The sequence below is a fragment of the Bubalus kerabau genome, chromosome 21 (assembly GCF_029407905.1).
Source record: "Bubalus kerabau isolate K-KA32 ecotype Philippines breed swamp buffalo chromosome 21, PCC_UOA_SB_1v2, whole genome shotgun sequence".
Lineage (NCBI taxonomy): Eukaryota > Metazoa > Chordata > Mammalia > Artiodactyla > Bovidae > Bubalus > Bubalus kerabau.
The window spans coordinates 17,113,220-17,125,000 of record NC_073644.1 but is presented as its reverse complement, the minus strand read 5'-3'; the positions used below and the strand labels follow the sequence as shown (position 1 = coordinate 17,125,000).

General features: G+C 36.9%; 1 protein-coding gene across 1 annotated transcript in view; it reads left to right on the top strand.

The window, feature by feature from the left end:
- Window positions 1-11,781, top strand: part of PIK3C3 (phosphatidylinositol 3-kinase catalytic subunit type 3) — a 165,828-nt gene that overhangs the window by 61,302 nt on the left and 92,745 nt on the right. Inside the window, exons 7-9 of the mRNA XM_055559404.1 lie at window positions 297-368; window positions 3,651-3,755; window positions 4,885-4,977. Of these exons, the coding sequence (XP_055415379.1) occupies window positions 297-368; window positions 3,651-3,755; window positions 4,885-4,977 (270 nt within the window). The remainder of the gene's footprint in view (window positions 1-296; window positions 369-3,650; window positions 3,756-4,884; window positions 4,978-11,781) is intronic.

Genomic DNA, 11,781 nt, shown 5'->3' with positions numbered 1-11,781 from the left:
ATATAGTCTACTGATTTTCCTGACATCATATCTCTAATAACTATATAATACAGGTTTTTTTATTGTTAAATTTTATTTTTCTCAAAATATTTCATCAGCAACAGAAGGTAACAAATGGATATATATATGTAACAAATGGATTTAAAATATAGTTGAAAGATGATAATTTAAAGGGAGGAATGATGTTATTTAAAAATTAAAATACATTCGAGTACACATGTTCATGTATTGTCTCTTGCCATTTGGTTAAATATATATATGTATGTATTTTTTGAATTTGTTGTATTGTGATCCAGGATGGTGATGAGTCATCTCCAATTTTAACAAGCTTTGAGATAGTGAAAGTTCCTGACCCTCAGATGTCTATGGTGAGTCACTGTGAAATTTCTAATGAAAGTTCTTTTCTCTAGACTGATTATGACTTATATCCACATCATACACTTTCTAAAAAGTGTCTCTGTAACTTCATTGGTTATTTAAAAGTGAATCATAAATTCACTTCAGCCATATGGAATCAGATTCAAATGGAATATTTATAAGAAATACTACCTTATAAGGCCTGGATAGTGCAGTGTTGGTAAACCATTTTAATTATTGAAAGAGCTATAGAATGTGATCTTGAAATAGATTTGGAGAAACAAGTATTTGAAAGATTGTCATCATAATAGAAGGAGAATTTATTTATACCACAAGTTAACAGTAAGATCAATGGATAAAAATTTGAGGGAGATTGATTTTAGTGAAAAATAGGGAAGATTATGGGTAGTTACCTGAACTGTTCAGTTTGGATTATGGTTTCTGGGATGATTTTGAGATACCCTGCTTATGAATTGTTGAGATGATAGCTCTCTCAGGAATAAGAAAGAGGAAGAATTCTTTCTTTGTAGCAGATGTTTGATTTGATGACTTCAGATTTAGAAAGTTCCAGAAAAAAATCCTTTTTAACAGCATAATATAAACTGTGATATTCACACTTAGAATTCATTTACATTACTCTGAACTATTTTATTCTTATTTTATTTATTTCTAATTAGATTAATTACCTTCCTAATCAGAACAAAGTAGATTGAAAGTAGTGCATTGGAAGATGAAAACATGATGATTAGGGTAAATACGACATGTTTTTACCTAACTTCAAAGGAAGAAATAGGGGGGAAAAGGGAATAAAAATTTGGAAGAAAAAGATCACTTGGGAATTGTAGAAACAAACATCTAAGAACTTCTCCTGTTCCCAATCCTGGCATAATTTAAAATAGAGTTCAGTTCAGTTCAGTTGCTCAGTCATGTCCGACTCTTCGAGACCCCATGAACCGCAGCACGCCAGGCGTCCCTGTCCATCACCAGCTCCCAGAGTCTACCCAAACCCATGTCCATGGAGTCAGTGATGCCATCCAACCATCTCATCCTCTGTCGTCCCCTTCTCCTTCTGCCCTCAATCTTTCCCAGCATCAGGGTCTTTTCAAATGAGTCAGCTCTTAGCATCAGGTGGCCAAAATATTGGAATTTCAGCTTCAACATCAGTCCCACCAATGAACACCCAGGACTGATTTCCTTTAGGATGGACTGGTTGGATCTCCTTGCAGGCCAAGGGACTCTCAAGAGTCTTCTCCAACACCACAGTTCAAAAGCATCAATTCTTCGGTGCTCAAGTTTCTTTATAGTCCAACTCTCACATCCATGCATGACCACTGGAAAAACCATAGCCTTGACTAGATAGATCTTTGTTGACAAAGTAGTGTCTCTTTTCAATATGCTGTCTAGGTTGGTCATACCTTTCCTTCCAAGGAGTAAGTATCTTTTAATTTCATGGCTGCAATCACCATCTGCAGTGATTTGGGAGCCCAGAAAAATAAAGTCAGCCACTGTTTTAATAGATCTAAAATGGATACTGAGTTTTCATTATAAAATCAAATTGTCTTTTACGTTGTAGATACAGGAAACACATGAAGAGTTACCTTCAAAATGTATGAGTGTATACAAATTTTGTCATATTGGAACCATATTACTTTCATATAACTTGTACCAAAATGTCAGGTAAATGAGAGGTCTGTTTATTTAGTGTATTTTTTTCTAAATAAAATGTTCATCAACAATTATAGGTTTAACATTTTGGATGCTGTAATTAAAAAAATCAAAGATGTTAGACCTCTATTAAATTTTTTTAGCTTTAAATGCAATTGAGAAAGGACAAAACAAAAGATATTTTTAAAAAGTTGAGCTACCCTTGTCTGCTATGTTAAAAAATTTTAATTTGTAGCCATTAGTATTAACTAAATAGAGGAATATAGCAAACATTGAGTACCACCAAGCTGGTTTATCCCTGTATCAGACAATAAAACAGACTGTGTAAGTGTGATACTAGCACATGTACGTATACACATAGACTGATAAAACTGTCTAAAAATCCCAGAAATAAATCCAAGTACATAAGGAAATTGATAAAGGTGACTTTTCATCACTGGAGCATAGTGCTAGGGAAGAACCATTTAGAAAAAAATAAAATTTCCATACCATACATACCTCCCACCATGCATAAGGAAAAACTCCAAATGAATCACGATTTAAATATTATAAAATGGATCCTAACTGGATCCTAACTGTTCATTGGAAGGACTGATGTTGAAGCTGAAACTCCAATACTTTGGCCACCCAATGCGAAGAATTGACTCATTTGAAAAGACCCTGATGCTGGGAAAGATTGAGGGCAGGAGGAGAAGGGGACGACAGAGCATGAAATGGTTGGATGGCATCACCGACTCAGTGGACATGAGTGTGGGTGGACTCCAGGAGTTGGTGATGGACAGGGAGGCCTGGCGTGCTGTGGTTCATGGGGTTGCAAAGAGTCAGACACGACTGAGCAACTGAACTGAACTGGTACTTTACTGTCAGTGTAGGTAGACTTCTAAAGCTGGGTCAAAATCCAGAGGCAACAAAAGAAATGATTGGTAAATTCGACTATGTTAAAAAAATGTTGCACGGCAAAAACACTGTAACAAAGTCAAAAGACAGTTGAGAAACTGGGAGAAACTATTTGTGACATACCACAAAGGGCTGTGTATCTAGTATGTCAAAAACTCTTAATACTGGAGAGTAGAGGACCAAAAAGCCAATTGCAAATTAGGAAAAATACAGGAACAGACAATTCATACAGGTAAAAATGAATAAAATAAGGTCTCTTTAAGCAAAGACAGTGTGTTCAAAGCTTATGATTTTGGCCATAGACAAAATAGTCAAGCGTTTTGGTCATTGTCACTGCCCTAGGCAGTTTAAACGAAGGTGGTAGTATGATTATATCACAAAGTTGCTAGTAACTCCTAGGAAAAGGGAGCTTTAGTCTGGGTTGCCAAGAGAAGTTTTTGGAGTGAAGGTGACACTTGATTGGCTAGACGATTTAAAACCTTGAATACAATGGGGGGTTAAAACAAGGGCCTGGGATCGCATGCACATGTGCACCAGTGCCTGGTGAAGCATACGCAAGCTTGCTTAGCTTTCCCTATCACCACAAGGTACAGAGGAGACTACAGTTGTAACAAGAAGAAAATAGCATTATAAACTGGTCTTGAGTAACTGTTTGCTTTTTCTGAGTGACTGTTGAAACTGATTATTGGTGAAATTTACATTGTTGGTTAATATTTTTAAATAATTTATAGGAGAATTTAGTTGAGAGCAAACATCACAAACTTGCCCGGAGTTTAAGAAGTGGACCTTCTGACCACGATCTCAAACCTAATGCTGCCACAAGAGATCAGCTAAATGTAAGAGCATTTTAAAAATATTAATATAAAAATAATTGAGTGGATATTTTGATTGCAGCTCATGTGATAGCACATCACTTGAAAGTGATTCAGATGCAGGTTAATGAATCCTATGTAGTTTCAACAACTTAACGTTTCTGTCGTTTTGTATCCTTTTGGGGCTTTCAGGAACTATTAGCCCTAGAGACAGAGCTACAAATAGTATGTCTTCTTAGTATAGTTTTCTTAGAAACTGGCCCTAAGATAACATTGTCTAAGAGAGGTCTTCTGTTGGCTTAACAAGATAACGTGAAGTGAAAGTGAAAGTTGCTCAGTCCAGTGGACTGTCTATGACCCTACAGACTATACAGTCCATGGAATTCTCCAGACCAGAATACTGGAATGGGTGTCCTTTCTCTTCTCCAGGGGGCCTTCCCAACCCGGGGATCGAACCCAGGTCTACCCGCATTGAGGGTGGATTCTTTAACAGCTGAGCCACAAAGGAAGCCCAAGAATACTGGAGTGGGTAGCCTATTCCTTCTGCAGCAGATCTTCCTCACCTAGGAATCGAACCAGGGTCTCCTGCATTGCAGGCAGATTCTTCACCAACTGAGCTATCAGGGAAACCCATTAACAAGAGAAAAGTTAATATTTCTGGTGTTTTGTTTTGTTTTGTTTTTTCTTTTTCTTGTGTGTGTATTGGTGTGAGCTTTTTCCTTCTTCATTTTTATTTTTTTTTAACTTTATACAAATTTAAGGGTTACTTTCCATTTATAGTTATTGCAAATTGTTCTCTCCCCATGTTGTATAGTATATCTTGCAGGCAGTAGTTTGGTGGGGTAAAACTTTTGTTATTTGAGTTTGTTGTGTTTTTCATAGAAATAAATTAATTGTAACAACATACTTTTTTATATGAGGCTTAACTTTTATCTATCTTTTTCTCCCCTTACACTCTTAACAATGTCCTTTTTGAACTGATAGGTGGGTACAGCAGATTTATGTCTTCCTTAGCTTCATGTACGTTTTCCTATCTTCTGTAGTAATTATAGATATATTTAAATGAATGGAAAATTTTAAATGAAATGGAAATAGATAGCAAGTTGTTTTTTTTTTTAATTTGATAAAGTGGTTCTTTTTTTCTTTGTTTTAGATTATTGTGAGTTATCCACCAACAAAGCAACTTACATATGAAGAACAAGATCTTGTATGGAAGTTTAGATATTATCTTACTAATCAAGAAAAAGTGAGTTTCTCGAATATTTTCACATATCAAATTTATCTGTAAACTTTGTCGCTAATGAGCAAAACTGTCATAGAAATATAGACTAATTGTCAAATTTTTATTAAAATGTTACAGAGCAAAGTATGTTGCTCCATTTCTTAAAAATTATGAAACTATACACCCAAAGACATATGTACCTCTTTGTTGATGTATAGACAATATCTAAATGGGTTAAGTCACAGAGATTTGGGTTCAGTTTGCAGCACTACAACTTACTCTTTCTGGATAAGGTGAAGCAGATTTCTTTGGAAGCTTTGTTTCCTCATTTTGCTAGTTAGGACAGCCCTTCTTCACAGGTGAGAGAATACATATGAGTAACCCGGTTGAGTCCTTAGTGCATAGTAGGTGCAGAGTTAAATCTTGACTCACTTTTGTCTTCTCTCTTTTCATAGAAGTAAATTAGCTCTGTGACAACATACTTTTTTAAATGAGGCTTATATTTTAACTTTCTTTTTGCCTCCTTGAGCCTGGTGGCTGTCAAAGAACTGTAGAATTCTGGAGATGTGGCTAGTGAGAGAGTATGAGAACTATAATCTGAAATGATGGATTGGTAGAATGGCATCGAGCGTGAGATGAGGGTAGAGAGGGTAGGTCAGAACTAGACAGTGCCTTCCATATTGAAGCTACGGAGTAAATAAAGTTTCCTTCTGGGCTCACTGAAATCATTCCTTTCACGTGCACCTCAGCTATCTGGGGCCAGTATCCTATGAGAGAGAGAATTGTGATGAAGAAGTCAGTACTAGGGGGCCGTCTCAGGTGGCACTAGTGACAAAGAACCCGCCTGCCAATGCAGGAGACATAAGTGATGCACGAAGATATTCTGGAGGAGGGCATGACAACCTGCTCCAGTGTTCTTGCTTGGAGAATCCCATGGACAGAGGAGCCCGGGGAGGGCTACAGTTCATAGGATTGCAATGAGTCTGACACGACTGAAGCAACTTAGCATACACAGTCAGTCGTAGACTTGAATATAGAGACTTAGTTTTGAGGCTGATTGTTTATTGCTATTTATTGTCATGAAGAAGCTTTTTGACTACTTTAGCATCTTCACATTTAATATGAGTTGATTCAATTATAATGAACTTTAAGTCTCTTCTAGTTTATGTTGTGTTGTATGCTTAGTCGCTCAGTTGTGTGTGAATCTTTGTGACTCCATGTTCTGTAGCCCGCCAGGCTGCTCTGTCTATGGGATTTTTCAGGCCAGAGTACTTGAGTGGGTAGCCATTTCCTCCTCCAGGGGATCTGTGTGACCTAGGGATCGAACCTGCGTCTCCTACACTGTAGGCGGATTCTTTACCACTGAGCCATCAGAGATTAGTCTCACTTCTTCCATGGGAGCCTTGAGGAGCAGCTATAAATACAAGTGAAGCTTTGCTAGGTGGTCCACTCACCTCTTGCTGTGTGGCCTCGTTGCTTACAGGCCACGGACCTGTACTAGTCCACGGCCTGGGGATTGGATAAAAATCCAGTTACAGCTCATTTTAACTCTTCAGCTTTTCTTTTCTATCCTTTATTGATGCCTTGGGAAATTCTTTGTGGATGAACCATACTCATTCTCTTTTACATCTATAATAAGAATGAGAGAGGAATTTTAAATTTGCTGTAGCTTTTGAGTGTTATTCTTTTCATCCCTGCAAGAAAAGGAAGGAATCATCAGCAGAAGCACAGATTTGTGATTTTTGTGTTTTTTTAAAAAGATTGAGTTAGTATATGATACTCTACTAAATGAAGAATAACCTTATTCACAGAAATTGAATCTTGAATGCAGCAGTTTTGTCTAAAAATAAATAGCAAGATATTGAATTAAACCTGTTAGAATGTATAGGTTCAAGAATCATAGATTTGCAAAGCAGAATTCCCTTAGATCGAAAAACTTCTGAGGAAAATTGTGTAAACAAGTTGTCACTTCCCCCTGAAATTCAGTTACCTCTAGATATGTGCAAATTTGTGACAGATTGCATTTAACTAGTTGATTTCAAGTTTTTAAATGGTAGGTGATGAAACTTCAATTCTCAGGATGTATTATAGAGTTCTTATGATCACTAGAGTAAGGTGAATGCTATTTTTTACTATTTGGAAGCACTTTTCAGAAAACCAAATATATATTGTTCTTGAAATGACCAAAGGAATTATTCACATTGCCACATTTGTATCTTTGTAATAATTTAAAATGGGTTTTATAGAAAATAAATACTTCTCTTCCACTGTCCCTTAATTTATTTATAAAAGAAATTTGCTCAATGCCAGTTTCTCAGGAACTATGATTTAGGTTATATGACATTTTTGCCCTAAAGGCTGTAAAGATTTCCTAGCGAAAAAGCAGTGCTCAGAAAACAAGTTAGTGGAAATTGGTTCTTACAAAGTTATAGTTCTTATTTATTTTTTAATTAAATTTGTTCTTTCCACCTATTTTTTCCTAAATGACCTGCCTTAAGTATTTCAGATAAAAGCCCTCTAGTCTAGACTTAACGTTGCACCTGAAAAGTTCACAGTAATAAGTTTGTCCAATAAAAGCAGTTAAATTTATGAAGTAGTTTTAAATGTATGGTCCGTAGCATGTACAAAGTGACTCGTTTTTATGGAACCAAAAGTGTGACTATTATAACTTTGTAAATTCAGCTTTTAACATGGTAAATGTCCTTTCTTCTTGTGGAAATGTTAATTAAAGATAACCATCATTTTACTATCTTTCTGTTATGCTTGGGGAACAAAACAGTAGGAATAGTCATATGGGGAAGGTGACGGTGATGCACACGGACTGCACTGACGAGGCTGCTTCTGAGACAGTGACGTCAGGACGGTAGTCGTACTTGTGACCCCTGGCAAGGAGCTGATGGCATACCATAGCAGAAACGAATTCAGTTCAGCACACAGTTGGTATCAACTCTTGGCCTAGTGTTATTTAAGGCTTTGGGCTTTGAGATACTATGTCAATGTAAATTTCATATAAATTAAAATTGTTTGGGTGTGCCTGCTAAGTCGCTTCAGTTATATCCGACTCTTTGCGACGCTGTGGACTGGAGCCCACCAGGCTTCTTTGTCTGTGAGATTCTCTAGGCAAGAACACTGGAGTGGGTTGCCATGCTCTTCTCCAGGGATCTCTGCCTGGCCTGGTTTGTCTGGGGGAAAAGATAATTATAGATAACCAAAATGGAGAAGTATAGGATAGTAACTGATAAAGGGTCACTGTCTCATTAGTTAATAGTTAGGTAATTACTAGAATAGTGATGTGAAGGAGAACAAGATTAATGTGCTGTGATATGAGGGAGGTTTTACAGAAGTAAGATTGGTCCTAAAGTTTGAACAAACTTTGGTGGTCATTCTTATTTGATGATCATGTTTCATGGGAAAGAAAAGCATGAGTAAGGCAGAGTATTAAGTTTGGGAGATAGAAATGTTTGTATGAAATGTTTTTTAAATAGAAAAGATGGAGTCAGATTGTAGTGAACCTTGAATTCTATGATTCAAAATTGGATATCACTCGCAAAAGGAAACCTGTAAAGCCAAGAATGTGTCTTAACAAGTGATGTTTTAAGGAAGATAAACCAGGAGGATTGCAGCAGAGGTGACAGTGAAGAAAGACATAATTAGGAGGTTCATGTATGGATTTTGAGAGCTGTATTAGAGGGCAGAGGAAGGAGAGGAAAATGTATAAAATTACTTGGAGGCGATTGCCAAGAATTTGTCCTGAGCACCTGAAATAAATATGGCAAGTGGAAGGATCAGGATAAGGAGATATTTTGGTTTTGAATGTTCTGAATTTAAAATATTAAAATAGCTGTGATATGGTGATACAATAAAAAATAATATGTTTAGTCTTCATCTCTGGTTACTAACACTGAGTTTCTAAAACCCTAGGAATTTCATGAGTGGTAGGAATGAGAAGAGCATCTTTTGTTTTTCAAAATAAGGCCTTTTCAACTGTACCTGTATTTATGCTAATGAGGTGACTCTTGGAGATGGGCTCATTGCCAAAAGAGCTGCAGTTTTGATTAGAGGGTTGGAACTTTCAGCTCTACCTTTGACCTCTGGAGGTGGGGGAGCAGGGTTAGGGGATTGGAGAGAGGCTGGGAATTGAGCTAGAACCCAAGAATAGTTAATGATTTAATCAGTTTGCCTGTGTAATGGGATCTCTGAAAACCTGTAACAGTGGAGTTCATAGAGCTTCTGGGTTGGTGAATGCATCCATATGCCAGGAGGTTGCATCCCTAACTATGGGGACAGATGAAGCTCCCGTGCTTGGGACCCTTCCGGACGTCACCTAATGTGTTTCTTCACCTGGTTATTCATTTATATATTTTATAATAAACCAGCAATAATAAGTAAACTAGTACTCTAAGTTCTTTGAGTCATTATAGCAATTACTGAGCCTGAGGAAAGTCAGTCATGGGAACCCCCAATATGTGTCCATGTTGGACTGATTTCTGGGTACCTGAGGACCCAGTGTTTGCTCTTAGCATCTGAGATGGGAAGCAGTCTTGCACTGAGTTCTGCACTGAGTATCAGAATTCAGTTAAGTTGCAGGATACTCAGTGTCTGCAGAGAATTAGGGTGTCAGAAGTGTCTTGAGTAGGACAGATTTTCCTGTTCTACATTTTGGAAATGCAGAAATTTCCAAAAATCGGGTTGGTAGAAGTTAATATTAGAAATATGTATGATAAATAGTGTTTTCAGCTCTGAAGTGTGATCGTGATTCTAAAAGTAGGAGATAACAATGAGGTGACTCTAAGTTCAGAAAGAAGGTTAACAAAATATTTATTGCTATTAATATAAAACATGATAATACATGTGATAATGTTAACATTTGACAGTAACATCAGAAGCACCTGTCAATTATTTATTATGTATGTATTCTGTTTTAAACATCTGTATCATTAACTTATTTAATATTTACATAAACTTATGAGATAGAGCACTTAAAAGTTAAATAATGTGCTCCATGTGACTCAGTAATTATTGATAGAGCTGGAAACTAAGATTTGAACCCAAACACCTTTCCTCTAAAACCTGTACTCTACAGTTATCTGTGGAAGCCCTAGGTATAAAATTGCATTTGAATCCTCTATCTTTGTTTTATATAGATCAATAAGGCATCTTTAAAGCACCTGAAATAAAGTATCGTCATTACTATTTCTGACTTCAAATTCTTATACTTCCTTTCTTTCTCATTCCTCTTCTTGTTTCCACCTTCATTCTATTATATTCTTGTTTACCTTTGTCACATTTAGCATTATCAGGTTGTGAAATCTTTGTACAGTCCCTGGCAGCAGTATACTCCATAAATCTTACTAATAAATCTATAAATCTGAGAATCTGAGGGTTAGATTGTTTCAGTTACTGAATTGAGTACATCAGCTTGCTACAAGATTTGCTTATAGTAAGTACATGCTGGCACATTTTCGTTAAGACTGCTGATATACTGTGAAGTGGAAAAGCTTTCACTGTAGTTATTTAGGAAGTATTGCTTTATTTCCACATTAAATCTAGAAATACATTTAAGAAGTAAAAAATAAATGCATAGAATAAGGAGGGCCGTCCATGTGCTTTTATGGAAAGAGAGCACTTAAATGATGTGCAGGAGGTACAGAAGAAATGGCTAGCTATTCTTGGGGAATGGAAATTCCAGTTGTAGACATAAGAATGTCCAGAAAAGCATTTGGTAGTTAGAAGAGAGTAATTTAATTGAAGAATGTAAAATTAAGCAGCTACTGAGAGAAGAGCTGAAAGTTGCTGAAAACTTCATGGAAAAGTTGATATTTTGGCACGTTGGCCTTAAAGAAGATGGCACTACTGTTTTGACAAAGAGCATAAGAAAGGAAGGAACTCCCTGTAGATAGGAGTTAGACCGTTATATGTAAAATAGGTTAGCTTGATTGAAGCATAGAGGGGCAATGAGAGTTTACTGAGAATTAAAGGTTTGGATTATGGTAAGAGGTATAAAGGAATGTTTCGAAAAAGAAGCCAAGGTTTTAAAAAAAAATGGCTTCACTGTCTGTAAATACAATGAATACATTGGAAATTAATCACTGGAATTTCTTAGGTAAATATCAAATCTCTTTTTGTCAGAGTTATTATACAGTAAATTTGTGCTATTAGTGGGAGTTTGTGCTAATAAATCACTTCCAACTTGAATATCTGACAGTTCGTGAAATGATTAGAAGAGAAACCCTTAGCTTGAAGGCTGTGCCAAACTCTAGATGTGTGGCATAGTGAGAGTCAGTCTGAGGGGAACAGTGGGAAATATCACCAGGAAATAATCGAAGAGAATTAGGAATGGATTTGAGACAGGAAGAAAGGAGGCAGGGCACAACCATTAAAAGAATGAAGCAGCCATTAAGAACAGGATTCACAAAAACTGATTGGAACCTAAATAGGCCCAGGGTGGCAGAAAATTTGACTTCCAGGAGACCTTGAGCCTCATTTGTACTCACTGTAATACATTAGCTAAACAACTCACCCTCTGGTGCCATGACAGTTCTGAGGCCAACCATAAAAGGCCGCACAGTCAGTGGTGCCCCAGTTCTGGAAATCTCTGCCCTTTCCACAAAGTAGTTGGAATCATCTTCCCTCTTGTTAGCCTGTGAAATTACCTAGGCCATAAAAACTAACCACCCCCATATTTCAGGGTCACTCATGCCTTCTGAGACAGCCCACACTTTGTCTATGGAGTGGGTATCTCTCTACATAAATCTGCTTTCACTTTACTGTGGCTGGTTCTTGAATTCTTTCCTGTGTGAAGCCAAGGACCTTCACTAGGTAGCCAGT